The 20,408-nt window shown below is 43.7% G+C and overlaps 1 protein-coding gene across 4 annotated transcripts in view; it reads right to left on the bottom strand.

The window, feature by feature from the left end:
* The window catches only part of SPAG17 (sperm associated antigen 17), a 307,861-nt gene that overhangs the window by 190,730 nt on the left and 96,723 nt on the right, over positions 1-20,408 (bottom strand). For all 4 annotated transcript variants that reach the window (XM_073310300.1, XM_073310290.1, XM_073310281.1 and 1 more), the window contains exons 6-8: positions 13,152-13,343; positions 11,305-11,486; positions 5,263-5,397 (exon numbers count right to left, since the gene is read on the bottom strand). In XM_073310300.1, the coding sequence (XP_073166401.1) occupies positions 5,263-5,397; positions 11,305-11,486; positions 13,152-13,343 (509 nt within the window). The remainder of the gene's footprint in view (positions 1-5,262; positions 5,398-11,304; positions 11,487-13,151; positions 13,344-20,408) is intronic.

The raw sequence follows: 20,408 nt of genomic DNA on the forward strand, positions 1-20,408 counted from the left end.
GTGAGAAATGATGATGACACAGGTGTCCTGAACTGTGTCCCTCTCATGAAAGTAGGTGCCTAAATCCAAGCCAGAGAGAGAAAGTGAGAAGGACTCTATTGCTCAGTGGTTAGGACACCCACCTGGGAAATGAGAGACCCAGCATCCAGTCCCCGAGCTCCAGTGATTTTTTAATTACTTACCTAAGGTGGAACAACTTTAACAGAAAAGATTGAGGGAACCACCCCAACAAGTCCACCCTCACGGGTGTTTGGCCATTTTCCTCTCCTAAGATAGAATTCTACAATTCTCCCACTCAGACCAGGCTCTGGGCTAATACCCTGTGTGCCAACGGTTCTTACCCAGGAAGTGTGACTGAGTTTGGACACCTGCAGTTCTTCCCTTTGGGAGTCTGTGATTAGTGATTAACACAGTAGCAAAACAGCCTTTAAAAACCAAAGTATTGCTTACTTTACCAGTAGGAATAAAGCATTTAGAGAAAAAGGATTTTAAAACAATGAGTCTAGATGTATGATCTTTCTAAAAGCTTACCATCCTTTGATGATAACCAGGCATGTCTAACTTCTTCAGACACTCCAACAGATGGCTGGTCCCTCTGAACAACATCTCTCTCGCATAAGAGAAAAACCCTTTTTAAATTGCCAGAGTTCATGTTTTGTTGTCCTGGGCTTTGGCCTGCTGGACAGAACTAGTTTGTAGGCTCGTTTGTCCTACTGCAAATATCCCCTCCTGCTGCTCCCCCACACACTCCACACAGAGAGCCTGACCCCTTCTGCCTTTGGCTCTCCATCTGGTGCTTTTCCCAAACCCAGTTCCTCCCACCATATACATACTTGACTCCCCTCTCTGCTCCATGTCCCAGTCCCAGTTCCAGTTTCCTCTCCACCATCTACGTGGCCCAGTTCTCCACCCCAACCCTTGGTTCCTCATCAAGTCCTGCACAATCCCTTTGGGCTTGTTGTCCCTGCCCTACCACCACAGGCACTGACTTCCTCCAGGCCTGGGGGTGCTCAATCCCCCGCTCTGCCCCAGGCCCTGCCCTAACCCAACCCCGTCCCTCAAGTCCCCACCTGCCTCTTTCCGCCCCCGCTCTGCCCCTGCCCCTTCTCTTCCTGCCCAGTTCTGCCCCCACATCCGAGAGTGCCCTGTCTCAGCTCCTCTCCCTCCCTCCCTCCCAGCACCTCCTGCATGCTGTGGAACAGCTGATCATGGCATGCAGGAGGCACTTGAGGGGGAAGGGAGAAGCTGGCTGCCGGTGGGTGTTAAGCATCCAGTAGTTTTTTTCCATGGGTGCTCTGGCCCTGGAGCACCCACGGAGTTGGCACCTATGCCTACCACCCTCCACCCTATCCCCAAAGCTCAGCACTCCCCTACATTCCAATCAGCTCACTTCTTCTGCCTTGTTTCCTGGGTGCCAGCAGGGGGAGCATTGAGAGCACAGGAGAGACATTCTCTCAGATCTCAGGTTACAGAGTAGCAGATGTGTTAGTCTGTATCGGTAAAAAGAAAAGGAGTACTTGTGGCACCTTAGAGACTAACAAATTTATTAGAGCATCAGCTTTTGTGAGCTACAGCTCACTTCATCGGATGCATCACGAAAGTTTATGCTCTAATAAATTTGTTAGTCTCTAAGGTGCCACAAGTCCTCCTTTTCTCAGATCTCAGTTCCTGGGCTGGTACCACAGCAGTTCCTGGCTACAAGGAGGAGCAACTCCAGGCTGAAGCATGCATAGTGTAGATGGAATCCTTGAAGAATTAGCTGTCTAACTCTAACAAGTCACGTACAAACTACAATCTTCAGAGGGTCATAAGTTAGCCAAATTTGAGCTAATTTTCACAAGGATGGCAAAAAGCACATCCCTGACACTGGCACAACACCCTGCCAATTATGAGTCCCTCTCCAAAGCATGAAGGTTCTAGAGCTTCCCAACGAAATGACTGTAATTAAATAAAAATTGTAACATGGGCAAAAATCAATGCACAGAATAGAACAATAGTTTTCTGACATCTCTGACCTAGCAGCCAAAGAAACAGTCACCTGCTGCTGCAGAGATCAACTACCTGAGTTTGAAGAAATCTGGGCTCCACTTTTAGAAACATGACTAAGGGACACCTAAGTGCCCCATGGCTTGTCTATACCTCTTTCCCCTTCTTCCTCCCCACTGGCTCTTTCCCCTCCCCTTTCTTTTCCCCCCTGCTTTCACACTGCCTCTCTCTGCCTTGACAGTGTTGTTTCCCTGTTAGTTGTAAAGTATTGATTTGTTTTTATGGTTTAATATTAAGGCTGTTAAAATGTTTATTGTGTTTCTATGTTAAAACTATGCTGTATGTTACAGATGACAATTGACTTTACAGTAGAACCTCAGAGTTATGGACACCGCAGGAATGTAAGTCTGAAATGTTCCATAACTCTGAACAAGACATTATGGACTTCAGCCATCAGGGTCTGGGGCTGCAGCCGCAGGGTGGGGGAGGTCAGGGCTCTGGGTGGGGGTTGGGGTTTCTGACCTTCAGGGCGCTAGGGCTCCAGGTGGGGGGCTCAGGGCTTCTGTTCTGTGGGAGCACCAGGGCTCAGGGCTTTAGACCTAGGGGGAGCGCTGGGGCTTGGAGCTTCAGCCCCGCAGCTCCGCTCCTGGTTTCAGCCTTGCTGGGAGTTCCAGGGCTCCCCATGGCTCCGCTCCCGGTTTCACACCACCCTTTTCCCCAAGCTCCCACCCCTGCCCTGCCTCCCTCTCTACTCCTTCCCCCAAGCTCCCACCCCATCTCTTCCCACCCCCGCTCCTCCCCCACCTTGCCTCTTCTCACTCAGTTCTGCCCCCTCCCCAGAGTGCGCCCCATCCCCGCTCCTCCCACTCCTTCCCAGCACCTCCTGCACGGTGCGGAACAGCTGATCATGGCAGGCAGGAGGCGCTGGGAGGGACAGAGAGGAGTAGATCGGCAGGGAGGAGGCACTGGGTGGGAGGAGGGAGGAGCTGGCTGCCGGTGGGTGCTAAGCACCCACTAATTTTTTTCTGTGGGTGCTCCAGCCCTGGAGCACCCACGGAGTTGGCACCTATGCCAGAGGCAGTACAGTATTTGCTGTTTTTTTCCTCCGCTGCTTCCTGATTGATTACTGGTTCCACATGGTGTCCAGTTGACTGGTAAATCTGTAACTCTGGTGTCTGTATCTTTGAGGTTCCTACCGTATAATTTTCTTATTTTTCATATTGTAATGTTTGTAAAGTAAAAAATAATAAAAATCTTAATGAAAAAAGAAAGACCCCAGCCTCATTCTGAGAAATGGCTGAACCATCTTTGCTGACATTTTCCAAAAAATTCAGTCTGAGGCAGACCCCCTAAGCATGGGAAATTTCAACCCAATGGTAGTTTGGCAAAGTCAAAAGAAACTGAAAAACAGGATCTTATAAAGGAGTGTTGGGCAACATTAAATAAAGACATTGCTATGTGACCAACCTATAATTAGCAGACAGTTTCTAAATTCATTTTCAGGTGCATATTGCTTTCTAGGTAAAAACATCGAAAAGTAGTGGACATTTTTGAATATTTAGATATTATTTTGTAAATGAACTGATCTGGCAAGTTACTCTGTGCAAGTTGACCCCTGGGCATGCAGAATCCCCCACACTGGACGGGGACGGTTAACTCCTCGCTGTGGGCTGAGCAAACCACATCCCCATGGGGCATGCTCTAGGTGCAGCACTCATATAAAAGGGAGCAGCCCAGCTCAGCCTGGGCTGACAGCTGAAGAGGAAGAACACTCCTTGCTGGCGTCAGCCCGGGAGCAGCTGGACCCTCTGACTGCGAAAGCTGGAGGTGCTGAGACCAGGCAGATGCCCAAGTACATGCGGACGCCCGAGGGGGATCAGCATTGCTAGGAACCCCATGCACCAAGAGGCCTGGGGACCCTGATGATGCCTCGACCGCAGCTCCAGGAGACATGGTAGGAAGTGGCCTGGGGGGGACTAGCTATAGTCCTGTGGAAAGCTGGCACGTTTCCATTGGAGCCCCACTGGCTCAGTGGTGGAACACTATGCCACTGTTAGGGACCTGAGCCAGGACACGGTGGAGCAGGGAGGGCCTGGGCCGTCAGCCACCCCCAGGTGGCGGCCCACTTCCCTGAAGGGCTGCTAGGCCTGAGAGCCAGGGCGTGGTTATTGACTCCGGCCACTAGGCCTGACAGACCTGAGAGGAGGGACAACTCCTTTGGCTCTGATCATTAGGTCTTACTGTCCTGAGGCCAAGGGCAGTCTGGCACTTATTCATGGGGTGCACTCACACCACACTGGATGGAATACCCCCACCCCGTCACAATCCCATTGAAGCCAGTGGAGGTATGTGCAAGTGCAGAGGGAGGCTCACATACAGTACTTTCAGGATAGAGGCCTATATCTTCATATAAAACTGGCTTTTCTGCTGGAACGGTAATTATAATATTTACATCTACTTATGACTGAGAATATGTAATGAAGTTTGTCTGGAAAATGTGGAACTAGTATTTAAAATAACTTTTTTACTGTTTATATTTCAGAACCAATTTAAAGCTCCATATACTATATATTAGACAGAAGAAATGGCTTTTACTCAAGGCAGAATTTGCTGCTGTTGGTTTTTCCACCTCTGGCCTTTTCCCTCCCAAACCTAGATGAAATATCACAAGCAATATTCTTTTTTATTCTGGTGACAGGAAGGCTTTCTTGATGTCTCAAATTAAAAGCAGAGAAGGCAGTTCACCTCTGATATTCATCTAACACATTCCTTATTAGATTTTGGAGGTAGTTGATTAGAATCAAGGCCTTGATACCTCAGCTTCTTGGATATGGGTAGACTGCTGCACATGTGTGAGACCCCACTGAGTTCTGTATGCGCGCAGCAGTCTGCCCAGGCACAAGAAGTTGTAGGATCTGAACTTCAGAGCCAATGTAATGTAGTTTCTTATGCCAACTGAAGAAATGTTTATTGCCATATTAAACTAACTTTATTTCTGTGCGATTTTTAAAAGTTTTCTTTTTCTGATTTTCAAGCTGGTGGTGGTTTTTTGTTTTGTTTTTGGTTTGTTTGTTTTCAATTTTTGAGGATTTAACACTTAAGACAAAGGGCCTGATTCTAATTTACACAAGGTCACATAGGTAGTAAATGGCCTGGGTTTGAGTTTTTTGAGTGCAGTAGTTAAAACATGCAGTTTCACTTAAATTAGTACCTAATTACGCCGCATAACCATGACCTATAGCAAAGCGTCCCTTCGTAAGTTGCAGAAGGCTGTACCTGTTTGTTCTTTGTTATTACAGGGACATTAATAAACTTGGTGTTTTCCAAGTAGTGCTGATGTTGTCTTTTCCAGTCCAGACAGTCATACATCAAACAAGCAATGCTTTCAAATAGCACAGTTCCAAATGCAAGCTATGAGAAAAGAGAAACAGATATGATGGATCAAGTTTATACACAAAACAGCACAGTGGAACTCAACCACCAAATAGCAACTCTCTAAGCAACAAACCTACCATCCTTTAAAAATGTTTCCCCTTATTAATTCAAAATGCTAATTTGTAATGTCAGTCTAAGAAAACAGGGCTTCTTCTTGGAGGTGATGAAGATGAAGAATTTTTTTCAAGATCTCCCTCATCTTTCCTTTTTATTCTCCCAACTATCACATCACGTTCTGTTACATATTGAATGGTGTATATGTGTAACACTGCCTATAGTGGCTAGAGTTCTACAGAAGATTAAAATGGTACTAATAATGTCAGTTAAAGCCAATTCTTCTTTAGATATATGGCATGTGTCTATGGGCTAAATGCACAAAACTACGAAGGGAATGCCTAATTCGTAGACCTAGTTAGGCTCCCAGGCTTTCCCTATAATGCATGGGGAGAATCAGGCATCCGAGGAAGGATACTCAGAAGCCAGCAAGCTAAATGGGGACCTAAGGCAGATAGGAGTGAAATGTAGAGGAATGGTGCAGGACTTAGACCTAGAACCTCAAAGGTATTTAAGCACTTAACTCCCATTCATCTAGGCCTCTAGGCACCTGACTGACAGGGTGAAGTGGGGTGCCTATCTCTGTTCAGGATTCTCAAGTTGTGAATCACCTCCTGGAGTTAGGTGCCTGAGCCAGCTCAGCCATTTAGGCAGCCCATGCCCTAGCAGATGAAATACCAGAAAAAATCCGCCCAATAGCCAGGGTGCTCACCTAGGATGTGAGAGACCTGGATTCAAGTCTCTTCTCTGCCTGTTTAGCAAGAACTTGAACAGCTCCAACAGGTCTCCCACATCCCATGTGAGGGCCCTCACCACTGGGTTATATGCTATTCTTTGTAAGTCCCTTTTTCAATCTTTCCTGTCTGAGCTGTTCCATTTTCGTTCTGTTTGTACAGTGCTTAGCATTAGGTAGTCTAGGCATTGCAGTATTAGAAATAATGAATATTCATTAGAGCAGGCATTTGAAACTGGGTTGCCCACATCCCAGGTGAGTGCCCTAACCATTGGGCTATTGGGTATTCTGGATGCATGTTCACATATGTAGCCATCCACTGTGTGCCATGCCCCATCCTGTAGGTATGCTCTGAGGATGTCCATGGGATTGAACCTCAGGTGAGACAGATAGTGGGAACGCCTATTTTGACAATCCTGCTTCAGGGCTCTGAGAAGCTCATTAGCTCTGGGGAAGTGTCAGGACTTAGGTGGCTTTACGCATGCCTACTGGCAGAAATTTAGTCACTTAGGGGACTTAGGCAGCAGCTGAGTTGTGAGAATGTCAGTGAAGCCTAAAGGTGAATCAAGGCACCTAAGGAGGAAATTTAGATTTTTTTAGATTTAGGCCAATGTTCTTTTTCTGTAATAGAAGGCACTGTATTCTCTCCCTCATATCAAATGTGCAGGTTTTAATTGGTGCAGCTGTAACTGCATGCAGCTGTAGATTGCTACAAGTGACCACACTCCCTCCACCCAAGGAAGGCAGAACAAGCCTCCTTACAGAATTCAATGTCATTCCACAGTACTCCTACTGTTTGCTGTCCCGGGGGGGTGGGCGGGGGCGGGAGAAGACCTCAAGACCTGAACTCTGATTCCACAGGTGGAAGCAATATGATGCCACTAGACCACATAAAGGCCAAAAGTACATTTGAATGAAGCTGTAAGTTGGAGGGTGAAAGCTTCTGATGTGTTTTGCTGTGGATTTTACTAAACACTGAATGATACAGTGGAAAGAGTAAAACAACTGAGACGGGATTTGCCATCACCATGAGACTGACATCACCTGGGGCCAGATAACCAATTCCAACCTGAGGCCAACTCAAGCTTCACTTGGCATTAGCTGGCTTGGCCATATTCTTCTGTTTATGCTAGGCTTCACAAAAATGATACAACAGATTTTTAAAACTGACTCTTCATTTAATTTTTTCTTGGGCAAAACAAAAATGGTCTCTTTTTCTTGGATGAAATTTTGATAGTTTTGTCTGTCAAGAGACGGTGTATAAAGTTAAGTGACTTTAACCATTTGAGATTCATCTATCTTTCCTGTACTGGGTTTCCCTGTTCTGAATGGTATTAATATGAGTGTATGCTATATGAATATAGTGTGAAAGATAGATCTTTCTTTCCCTTCCAGAAAACCAAATGCACACTCTGGGTGTATGTAAAAAGCTAATCTGAGTGGCTGATGGGCTACTGATGACTGGAACAGTCAGATTAGCTAAACCCTGCTGGAGTCATGGGTGCAACAAGTTAGCAAATAGGAACCAGAAACATAGGAGACAGGATTAAAAAAAAAAATGAAACTTGAGGAGAAAGGGGGCTAGTCAGAGAAGCTCTGGCTCACAGCTGGCAAGTTAGTCTAATGTTATCTTTGGCTGAGAGCCTTATAAAGTTATTTATGGTAACCTCTGATGTGTTTTGTTGATTTTGGTTCTTTTTCCCATACTGGGGAGAATGAATACATTCAGTTTTCTTTGCTCTGACCAGTTTGGTGCACCCATTTTGTATGTAAGATGAGCCAGTCAAAAATTTTTGGGTCACAAATTAAAAAAAATAAAAAATAATTATAGTAATTATTATAATGATTTTACAAGGCTGTTTTAAGTTCCCAAACTTGAGACATCTTGAACCTGGTTTTACATCAGTGCTAAGCACACACGTTCTGAAACTTAAAGTTCTTTAAAGTGTCTCAAGTTAGACACCCAAAATCACCAATCACTTTTGATATTATTTGTCTTTATGACAGGATACTTCAAGATTAGTAAGGCAAGTCATTTTTGAATAATAGGACTTTGAAAAGTTAGTGTTTTTATTTTTTAAAAAGTCTGAACTTCTTTTCTTTTTTCCAACCCAAAACATCTGTCAAAAATGGTTGATCTAGAAACCTCCTCATGTTTGTTTCATTATTCATCAGTGGTTACTAGGACACTGGAACATTTTAATTTAGGCTTGTTGGAATGTTTTGAACTTGCAAGCATTATAAACAAAATGAGAAATTCTACAGACAGTACAAGCAACATGAACTGCCAATGTTCAACAAGACAAATAGCTAGGATAAGATGAGAGTTTCTAATTCAATTCCCCACCATCTCTCCTCCCAGCACACGCATACTTTGTAAAAAAAGCCCACACCCTGTTTTCCATCTAAAACTTCCCACCTGTACTTTTTGGGCACAGGAGGGTGTTTTGGGAAAGTCTGATATTTGTGGCAAGGCACATTTTCAAAATATGCAAACCTGACTAAAGGTAATTTACTTGTATTATACGTCAGTCTCTCTTCTTTCAGATAACATGTCTGGCAGTCCTTCATTTGAGTCCTCCCCATGCATGTCCTGGAGGCAGTTCAGAGCTGTATTTAACCTCAGTAAAGACTTTCCAGAGGAAATCCACTGAAATAGACTTATTGCATCCATTCACTGTATACTATGATATGATCCTATGTCCTTCGGTGTATGTCTTTATGTATATGTATTTCTTTAAAGCCCTACAAACCCCCCCCCACACACTTCTTTAGAGTCTATATTGGTCTCTGACAGTAAAGATATTTACTGTTGGGATATTCATAAGCAACAGACCCATAAAAGAGATGGGAATGAGAGGATTTTAACTGAATGACCAAAGAACTGCTCTCCCAAAATGGACATTGAATCTCAAGGTCAGGTGACAAAAGTAATGCCACGTGGACTGAACTTCAAGTTGCAGTTCTACATGTTTCCACAAATGAGGCATTTCCAAGGCATGCCTTAGAAGCCACTGTGGAATTAGCCACATGCAATCTGATCCCTTCAGGTTTGAGAATACCTGCTCGCTCACTGACTGTTTATATGCAAAATTTAATCCTCTAATATAAGTGTTGGAAGGAAATAGTCTGTCCCCTAACCCTATTACTCTAAACCACAAATAAACTGGAAGAAATTATGGAATGTGTTATGGTAGTTTAGGATTTCCCCCCCTCATCTAATGTGAACAGGGAGACACTGGATCCCTTGCTATGGTAAAGATCTGGAGTAGGAACACCTAGCAACTGCTTGGGCTTTCTCTGCTACTCCCTGGTCACACTAATCCTCACTAAAAAGGAGTGGGGTACAAAACTACTTTTTAGCAGAGGGCTGTCCTTCCTTTGTTTGCACTGCAGCTATGCTGAATTCTGCTGTATTTGAAGCAGTACTGTGGGGAGGGAGATCTTCTATGTGGTACCAGATTGAGTGACCTTGTTGAACAAAGCCAATGATGCTCTGAGAGGAAATGGAAGAGAAGAAAAAAAGCTCACATGGGAGGAAGAGCTGAAGATACGGATGGAAAGGAGAACAGAAGAAAAGAAGAACAGAAAAAGAGAATTCAATCTGCACAAAAATAAAGACAAGAAACTTGGGGGAAGAGTTCTGAGCTGGGACGCCTCTGCAGATGAAAGAAATGCTGGTTGGTTTCTACTGGGTGATTAGTCTTTAAGACTAATCTGATGAGGTTCAACAAGGACAAGTACAGAGTCCTGTACTTTGGATGGAAGAATCCCATGCACCGCTACAGGCTGGGGACCGACTGGCTAAGCAGCAGTTCTGCAGAAAAGGACCTGGGGATTACAGTGGATGAGAAGCTGGACATGAGTCATCAGTGTGCCCTTGTTGCCAAGAAGGCCAACGGCATATTAGGCTGTATGAGTAGGAGCATTGCCAGCAGATCAAGGGAAGTGATTATTTCCCTCTCTTCAGCACTGGAGAGGCCACACCTGGAGTACTGCATCCAGTTTTGGTCCCCCCGCTACAGAAGGGATGTGGACAAATTGGAGAGAGTCCAGCGGAGGGCAACAAAAATGATTAGATGGCTGCGGCACACGATTTACGAGGAGAGGCTGAGGGAACTAAGGTTATTTAGTCTGCAGGAGAGAAGAGTGAGGGGGGATTTGATAGCAGCCTTCAACTATCTGAAGGGGGGTTCCAAAGAGGATGGAACTAGGCTGTTCTCAGTGGTGGCAGATGACAGAACAAGAAGCAATGGTCTCAAATTGCAATGGGGGAGGTCTAGGTTGGATATTAGGAAACACTATTTCACTAGGAGGGTGGTGAAGCACTGGAATGGGTTACCTAGGGAGGTGGTGAAATCTCCATCTTTAGAGGATTTTAAGGCCTGGCTTGACAAAGCCCTGGCGGGGATGATGTATTTGGTGTTGGTCCTGCTTTGAGCAGGGGATTGGACTAGATGACCGCATAGGTCTCTTCCAACCCTAATATTCTATGATTCTAAGAAAGAGGGTCAGTGGCCATCATTGTATACTGCATTTGAAGCATGCTTTGGGGCTAACCCCCCAGAGGCAATGTGGGATGTACATTAGAACATCATATCTCAACAATGGCTTGCCCAGAAATTCCACATTTGTTTTATTATTCCTTTATTTTCATTTGCCCTCAATGAGATCTAGGACACAGATCTATTGTTAAAGGGCTGGTACTATAATTTTGAATTTATTCAATACCAATGTTTGAACCTCTAATGAGGAGTGTGTGGAAGCTATGAATTTGTTTAGTATTATACTTCAAAGAGATTACAAACTCTACAGCCATGGCCCATGGTTTAGAAACTCACTCTCTAACACATTTGTTCAAAGAACATAGAAGCCCTATAGATACACCCAGCAAATTTATAAGGCATGGAAAATAAATGGCTTTCATTAAAGGCGATTATAATCTCCATAGGCATAGTTTGTATGCTCTGTAAACCAATTAGTCTGGTTCAAAGTTTTACAGACACACACAGCTCAAATTCCCAATGTACTTAAACTGGTGTTAAATGCTATAAAAACTAAATGGGCAGCTCATTGTGAAAGAAGAAACTACTAACCATCATGTCACTATTAGTCCAGTCTGGGGGAAAAGTATTTTCCTTTACTATGTGATGAAGTCTGGCAACATCAAAGAGAGGTGATCCATGTTTCCCACTGTTCAGAATTGGCTCCAAGTATTTCCAGAATGTTTCCAAGTCGTTGATAGCTTTAGCTTTCTTCATTTTTTCAGCTTCTACAACTATAAATGCATCATTATTAGATAAATTATAGCATATTTGTATCCAAATATCTCCCTTTTACATGGGAATAGTGAGTATGAGACATATTTCTGGAATATTGAGAAGGAAACATGAATTGCAGGTTGGTCTACTCTACCCTAAGTGTTGTTCAAACAATTCCCATTCTTAAGCAAATTCCCAGAAAAATATCCGAGGTCAAGCCCAACTTAAGGTTGTAAATACACAACAAAAATTTAAGGAGGGAAAAACTTCGTAGGATGTTGCACTTGAAGAAACAACAAATAAATGCCCAAAATCCAAAATCTAAGGTTATACTTATCGAAATGCCTTGGGCCTAAACTAGTAACTTTTCTTTAAATGTGAGGTAGGTAAGTATTATTATCCCCATTTTATAGATGTTGAAACTAAGACAAAGAGAGATTAAAGTGCATTTCATCAGTGAAATGTGATTGTAGAAATGTCAGTGCAGGTTTCCATGTTTACTGTATTGTAATGATCAAATTACAGATGTACCCAGATAATGAGGAAAAAATGTGTTTGCTAAATGCCAGCCCTGCAAACTCACTCTGGGATCATGGCCTGATTGTTGGAGTTGCTGAGAATCTGCAACTGCAAATGCCTTGATTTCATGTGGAGTTCTGGATGCTCAGCACCTCTAAAAATCAGGCCTGGGGCTAAATTTATCCCTGGTATAACTCCAGTGATGACCCCAAAAACATGGCAGTGGACTGTTCTGAAACGTTTGGCCTATGTAACTTTCCCAAGGCCACACACGGATTCTGTGGCAGTTATGAAGATAACCCTGGACTATCCTTCCTCAACTAAGGCACTTCCATCTACTGATGTTGCTCAAGGGTTGTTATCAAACGAATGTGAATTGGAAAATTATGTCTGAGTGTATGGTACAGATGTTTATATGTTGAGTATGATACAGTGCAGTGGGGGTAAGGCCCCGCTTGACAAAGCCCTGGCTGGGATGATTTAGTTGGGGTTGGTCCTGCTTTGAGCAGGGGGTTGGACTAGATGACCTCCTGAGGTCTCTTCCAACCCTAATATTCTATCATTCTATGACTCCCTCAGTCTTAAAGAGCTTGAGATGCATCTTCAGTTCCTGTAACTGATAAATGTTTTAAGAGGCTTCGCAGACAATTTACTCAAGATCTGTAGTCCTTTCATTTAAATTTTTGACCTATAAGTTTCATTTATACTAATACTATACCAATTTTTCCAAAGTGATAGGTGGGCTAGATGCCACGAGTTAATTATTCTTCAATGTAAGATCTAGAAAACTGGGAAAAGAAGGGAGTGAGGAAGAATATTAAGAGGAGAAAAATATTGTTGAATCTTTTCTGTAAATATTGGACAAGAAAATTTTCCATCTCTAATAGTTGTGATACCATAGTACATCTCCTGGGGATTACAAGGCAAAGCAAGTACCAGCACTAGTGACAAGCATGAAAGAAGCTAACTGGCTGACTCCTAAGTGGTAGCATACAAATATTCAGCTCATTTTCTCCTGTAGGCCTAGATATTTAAAACATTTCAAAAAGAGAGCACAGGCACTCAGATAACACAATGCTAAGCATGGATAAGAATTTAAATACAATTTTTAAAATAGAATAGTTAGGATTTTATAAAGGATATTTGTCCTATCACTAGCTTACCTTCAGGTGTAAGTAATGATTCTTCTTGCAGTTTAGCTGCTCCCAAGTATGTCTGCAATGGTTCGTAATTTTCAGAAGAAATCTTAATCACATTTGAGATATTGACCCCAAGCTCAGAGAGCACAGGCAGTAACTGAGGGTTGTGGAAACCCCAAACTATGAAGTAATATTGGGCATCATCTGGTTCATCATCTGTTCAAAATATCGAAATCACCAGTCACATTACAAAAGGAAAGTAGAATAGATCATTTCAACTGCTATATTAAAGTATATTGTAGCTCAATTGCATAGCAACAGCCATATTTAAGGTTGCACAAACATTTCTATTGTAACCCTTTTGTTCTGATGCACACAATTTTCTGAACTTTCATATTTTAGACTGAAATTTTCCAAGTGGTTTCTGTAGCAACCGGCATGGAATTTGTAGGGAAGAGCACAGCTTGCAGAAGCGAAGAATTTGGAGGAGGCACCAGGAAGCCAGTATGTCTCCACATGGCAAGAGTGCTACAGATGCAGCATCTCTGTAAATAGTTCTTTTAATAGAGAGCCAGTTTAGTTTCAGAAATATGGAGTGCTATCATGTTCTTACCCAGCATATGGTACATGAAACAGTTACTGTCCAACAGTGAATTTTTTAGGAAAGTATGTACAAAAATACTTGAGCTGGTTTTGAGAGTGAGGGAAATGGAAAAGGAACATTTCCACATCATAAAAAGTCTTTGACTTTGATTTAGCACCAAAGTGCATAAGGGTAAGAAGCTGAAATGTGGCAGGATGAGTCCTGTGGGAGGATAGGCACTTTTCAGTGTTCTGGTGAAAAATGGATTTTTGATTTGCCCAAGTTCGTTTGGTTTGTCAATTATAGTTTGAACATGTGCAGGAGTGTGTTTTTACACAGCTAAAATGCTTTTTAATAATCTCCAAGTGTTCTAAATGAATGAAGGCATGCATAGCACAGTTTACTGCTCAGGGGGAAATGAAGTGAATATATGTACTGAATGAGGCAGAGCTTTCTAGACACCATCCTGATTCACTAGCAAAACTGGAAAACAGTACATCAGAATTTCAGTTCCAAACATCTGGGGAATGGAGGTTATTCGTAACTCTGAACAAAAGTTATGGTCATTCTTTCAAAAGTTTACAACTGAATATTGACTTAATACAGCTTTGAAACTTTATTATGCAGAAGAAAAATGCTGCTTTCCCTTTTTTTTTAGTAGTTTACTTTTAACACAGTACTATACTATATTTGCTTTTTTTGGGGTCTCTGCTGCTGCCTGATTGCATACTTCTGGTTCCAAATGAGGTGTGTGGTTGACTGGTCAGTTCGTAACTCTGGTGTTTGTAACTCTGAGGTTCTACTATATGTTGCAGGAAACAAAGTGCAGTATACAGTGAGCCTTGTCTCATAAAGGGCTCAATTCTGCACAGTGCTGAGCACTCTGGTCCAGTCTAGTAAAGCACTTAAATACACGATGTGATTGGGACTATTACATACTTAAACGCTTTGCTGGATTGGACTAGAGCGCTCAGCAACTTGCAGGATCAAACCCTCCCTCTGCACCTTAATGTGTATTACTGCACTTTACAATATTGAATAGCAAATATAACTCCGTACTAGTTGACTCTTACTGGTTGCACATACTTCTTACAGCACTTTAGAGCTACTGTGCAGTGTATGACAAAAGGCTATTTATTAATGTAAGTCTGCACTAACTCTGAAGCTTTATGACAGGTTTCAGAGTAGCAGCCGTGTTAGTCTGTATTCGCAAAAAGAAAAGGAGTACTTGTGGCACCTTAGAGACTAACCAATTTATTTGAGCATAAGCTTTCATGAGCTACAGCTCAAGCTTATGCTCAAATAAATTTGTTAGTCTCTAAGGTGCCACAAGTACTCCTTTTCTTTTTCTGAAGCTTTATGAAAGTGCTCTCTGCTGCCATTTAAACTGGAGGAAGAGAGACTGAGTAGACCTTATTTGCATGTTATCCACCCTCCCAGTATGAACATTTTGGTTGTTCTGATTAAAATTCTATTACATTTTGGGTGTGGGTTAATGAAATATAATCATTGCTATGCAACAGAAAAATGAAGTCACCCTAACCAAAAATATCTCTCTGGCATTGCCAGAGAATGGAACTTGGATTTAAGCCAGACAGAGAGGGAGCAGCTACTTTGTAGTGAGAAGCAAGTCCTTGGTGGCAAGCGCTCTAGTCAATGGTCCTATATGCCATGTGAGAGGTGATGCAGAGTCAGCATTGAGACTAGAGGCAGTGACAGGGTTTCCCTTCATGGAAACCAAGCAGCATTTCCCACTGGAATGGTGGAGAGGGACCAAACTCTTGGACATCACTAAACACTGCCAACAAACTGAGTGGGGTGCACAGAAAGGGAAGTAGGGCAAGTGATATGGGAAAGGGACATCTGACATTCACATCAGAAAGTGGGAAAACAAAGGACTACTGCCAAAGATACTGTGCAGGTGCATGTTTTACTTATTATTTGTATAAACAGATGGTTGCATTATTTTCCCAAATTAATGCTGTGTTCCTTTCCCTCTTAATAAAAATGTATTTGTTTAATACACAGATTCAGTACTTGCAAACAGGGACCTCATTCCATTCTCAACTCATTCAAGACTTCAGGGCACAAGGAGCCAGAGGCAGTGGTTAATAAGACAACAGCATTTAGAGTCACTTTCCTGTAAGAGCAAAAGAGGAGAGGACAATTTTTCTGCTACGGTTGTGGCCAGGATGTACATATTGCTATCAAGTATCAGAATGAAGAGAATCCCACCTTAATGTACCAGATGCTGAGGATGAGTTGGGGGGAATTGAGAAACTGGCAAGGGGCTTCAGAAGGGAGACACTCAGGCTCTCAGAACTTAAAGCAGGGGTTCCCAAACTTTTTGCTGGCACAACCTCATTTGAATAAACTATTTTCTCCCGGGACCCCAGACAGCATGGAGGATGCCATTTTGAAGAGAAAATGGCACTCTTAGATTCATAGAATCACAGGGTTGGAAGGGACCTCAGGAGGTCATCCCACAGTGTGACCTTGCACACACTGTATGTGTGAGGTCATATCGTATGGAATAGGCCATTTTGCTCTACAAAGTGGTATCCTCCACACAGCATGACCTCATATGTATGGTGCATGCAAGGTCATGCTGTGCAGAGGATGCAATTTTGTAGAGCAAAATGGCATCCTCTATGCAGCATGGCCTCACATGCACTGCATGGAAGTCATACTGTGCAGAGCAAAATGGTGTCCTTTGTACACTAGAGATTGCTGCAACCCCATCTGCTGATGGCCTGGCCCCATACTGGGGTCACGACCTACAGTTTGGGAACCTCTGACTTAAAGGCTCCCATGGAAAGATTCTCCAAGCCTAAATACCACCATGACTAATAGAAGCTCAAGCAGAGGTTACTGTAAAGGACGGAATGTATAACTTACTTGATACTGGATCCCAAGGGCCTATTTCAGTTTTTTCTACCAAAAGATGCTCAGGAATTGACAGTAAAGCCACTGATTGGACTAGACCTGTGTGGCCTTAGCATGGATGAATACCCTTACCAAGGGAACATCGTAGCGGTCCTGGAATTTTCAGAGGAAGTTGTCAGGAAAAGACAAGAAGTGGACACAGCAGCAGTGATAGGTTCTGGTGTCTGATGTGTCTGTTCTCATAGGGAACAACTCTTGACTTTTTGAGGTACTCCCCAACTCCTGCAGATGAGTTGAAGAGCAATACCTAAACACCCTGAGCCAGAGATCTTCCCTCCCCACCCCCCCACCCCACATGTGAATCCAGACTCCACCAGTAGACCCTGCAAGAGTCTGAGGAAGAAATTTTGTAAAAGATCCAGGGTGTTCTTGCTATACAAATGGGTCATGGGATGCATGTAGGCAGAAGACCATGTCATCACACTATAAGACTCATGTCCTTTCAGAGCATGTTCTAGGACAGGGTGGCCAACCTACACCTGAGAAGGAGCCAGAATTTACCAATGTACATTGCCAAAGAGCCACAGTAATACGTCAGCAGCCCCCCCATCAAAGCCTCCCACCCACCAGCAGCCCCGCCGATCAGCACCTCTCCCTCCCTCCCCAATCAGCTGTTTCGTGGCATGCAGGAGGTGGTGGGGGGATGGAGGAGCGAGGGCACGGCAGGCTATGGGGAGGGGGCTGGAAGGGGTGGAGTGGGGGTAGGGCCTGTAGCAGATCCAGGGGTTGAGCAGTGAGCATCCCCTGGCACACTGGAAAATTGGCACCTGTAGCTCCAGCCCCGGAGTCGGTGCCTATACAAGGAGCCGCATCTTAACTTCTGAAGAGCCACAAGTGGCTCCAGAGCCACAGGTTGGCCACCCCTGTTCTAGGAAGATTGCTCTCTCCAAGATGGAGGACCTGCAACACCATCTTCAGGAACTGCTTGCAAATAGCATTACTGCAGAATCGTGCAGCCCATATATCTCTTTTATAGTGGGAGCACAGAAGTTGAATGGGAACATAAGGATAAATAGAGAGAGACAACCAAGTGCTCAAAAGATGCACGGTGATAGATCACTACATCATTCCTCAAGTACAAGATACTTTGGTCTGTTTGCTAGGGTTCTCAGTGGTGGATTTTTGCAGTGAATATTACCAGATCCTGCTGGAACAAAAAGACACCATTCATCTGCTCTTTCAGTTTCTATCAGTTTGAACTCATGCCCAAGGGAATATCTGGAGTGTCTGCCATGTTTCAAAGTCTAATAGAGGAATTTATGAAAGACATGAGCTTTGCTTGTACAAAATATGCCTGAGAGGTTACATTTGAAAACTAATAACTTGGTCAACAATATCATGGTGAAATGTATATAGCATCATCATATCTAAAGTTATGAATTCCCCCTATATGTTGATGTTAGCACATGTTCAAACCCACACAGCTCTGACTAGGCAAAGTTGTTAAACAGGTCTATCCTAAACATGTCAATTTACCTCAATTTACATAAAAGTAGTAAACAGAGTCCTTGAGACAGTAAGAAGGAGAATGACAGGAGACAAGGCAAATCGGCATACACAGGAGCCACCTTCACCACACTCCATGTCACCTTCTTTACTGTTTGAATAAACTTTGCTTTGAGGGATAATCCTCTGAAGAATTTACTTCAAAGGATGACTGGGAAGAGATGGCCAGCCCTCTGTGGAGATAGAGGTGGTTAGGGACTATTTAGAAAGGCTGGACGTGCACAAGTCCATGGGGCCGGACGAGTTGCATCCGAGAGTGCTGAAGGAGTTGGCGGCTGTGATTGCAGAGCCATTGGCCATTATCTTTGAAAACTCGTGGCGAACCGGGGAAGTCCCGGATGACTGGAAAAAGGCTAATGTAGTGCCAATCTTTAAAAAAGGGAAGAAGGAGGATCCTGGGAACTACAGGCCAGTCAGCCTCACCTCAGTCCCTGGAAAAATCATGGAGCAGGTCCTCAAAGAATCAATCCTGAAGCACTTGCATGAGAGGAAAGTGATCAGGAACAGCCAGCATGGATTCACCAAGGGAAGGTCATGCCTGACTAATCTAATCGCCTTTTATGATGAGATTACTGGTTCTGTGGATGAAGGGAAAGCAGTGGATGTATTGTTTCTTGACTTTAGCAAAGCTTTTGACACGGTCTCCCACAGTATTCTTGTCAGCAAGTTAAGGAAGTATGGGCTGGATGAATGCACTACAAGGTGGGTAGAAAGCTGGCTAGATTGTCGGGCTCAACGGGTAGTGATCAATGGCTCCATATCTAGTTGGCAGCCGGTATCAAGTGGAGTACCCCAAGGGTCGGTCTTGGGGCTGGTTTTGTTCAATATCTTCATAAATGATCTGGAGGATGGTGTGGCTTGCACTCTCAGCAAATTTGCGGATGATACTAAACTGGGAGGAGTGGTAGATATGCTGGAGGGGAGGGATAGGATACAGAAAGACCTAGACAAATTGGAGGATTGGGCCAAAAGAAATCTGATGAGGTTCAATAAGGATAAGTGCAGGGTCCTGCACTTAGGACGGAAGAACCCAATGCACAGCTACAGACTAGGGACCGAATGGCTAGGCAGCAGTTCTGCGGAAAAGGACCTAGGGGTGACAGTGGACGAGAAGCTGGATATGAGTCAGTAGTGTGCCCTTGTTGCCAAGAAGGCCAATGGCATTTTGGGATGTATAAGTAGGGGCATAGCGAGCAGATCGAGGGACGTGATCATTCCCCTCTATTCGACATTGGTGAGGCCTCATCTGGAGTACTGTGTCCAGTTTTGGGCCCCACACTTCAAGAAGGATGTGGATAAATTGGAGAGAGTCCAGCGAAGGGCAACAAAAATGATTAGGGGACTGGAACACATGAGTTATGAGGAGAGGCTGAGGGAGCTGGGATTGTTTAGCCTGCAGAAGAGAAGAATGAGGGGGGATTTGATAGCTGCTTTCAACTACCTGAAAGGGGGTTCCAAAGAGGATGGCTCTAGGCTGTTCTCAATGGTAGCAGATGACAGAACGAGGAGTAATGGTCTCAAGTTGCAGTGGGGGAGGTTTAGATTGGATATTAGGAAAAACTTTTTCACTAAGAGGGTGGTGAAACACTGGAATGCGTTACCTAGGGAGGTGGTAGAATCTCCTTCCTTAGAGGTTTTTAAGGTCAGGCTTGACAAAGCCCTGGCTGGGATGATTTAACTGGGAATTGGTCCTGCTTTGAGCAGGGGGTTGGACTAGATGACCTTCTGGGGTCCCTTCCAACCCTGATATTCTATGATTCTATGATTCTATGACTATAACAGTGAAGAGCAAGAAGACCCCAAAGTCGCTCTCTTTTTCAGCTAACTTTGGGGGACAGCCTTAGTTGAGAATCTGGTCAGCCTTGTTGCTGGTAACTGGTATTTTACCTTGAAACAAGTCTAACTTTTTAAGTTCTAGCTATTAGAAAACATTTTATCTTTATTTATCTTGAAGCCATTTCTGACTTTAATGCCTTATAGTTGTAGTCACTTAAAATCTCTCATTATAGATTAAAAATAAAATAAATTTGTTTAACTAAACTAATCCAGTGTTGTGTTTACACTGAACTGTTTGGTAACTCCAGTTAAAGTAGCAAACTGTTGAATACTAACAGGGGCAATGGGCTTTTAATATTTGACCTGTCCAGGAGAGGGCTGGACCATGCAGAACATTCATTTGGGGGGAAATTCAGGACTGGAAGTACATTGGGGTCACCCTGAAGGTCGTAATTAAGGCTGCTGGAAAC

Source organism: Lepidochelys kempii, chromosome 1 (genome assembly GCF_965140285.1).
Source record: "Lepidochelys kempii isolate rLepKem1 chromosome 1, rLepKem1.hap1, whole genome shotgun sequence".
Taxonomy (NCBI): domain Eukaryota; kingdom Metazoa; phylum Chordata; order Testudines; family Cheloniidae; genus Lepidochelys; species Lepidochelys kempii.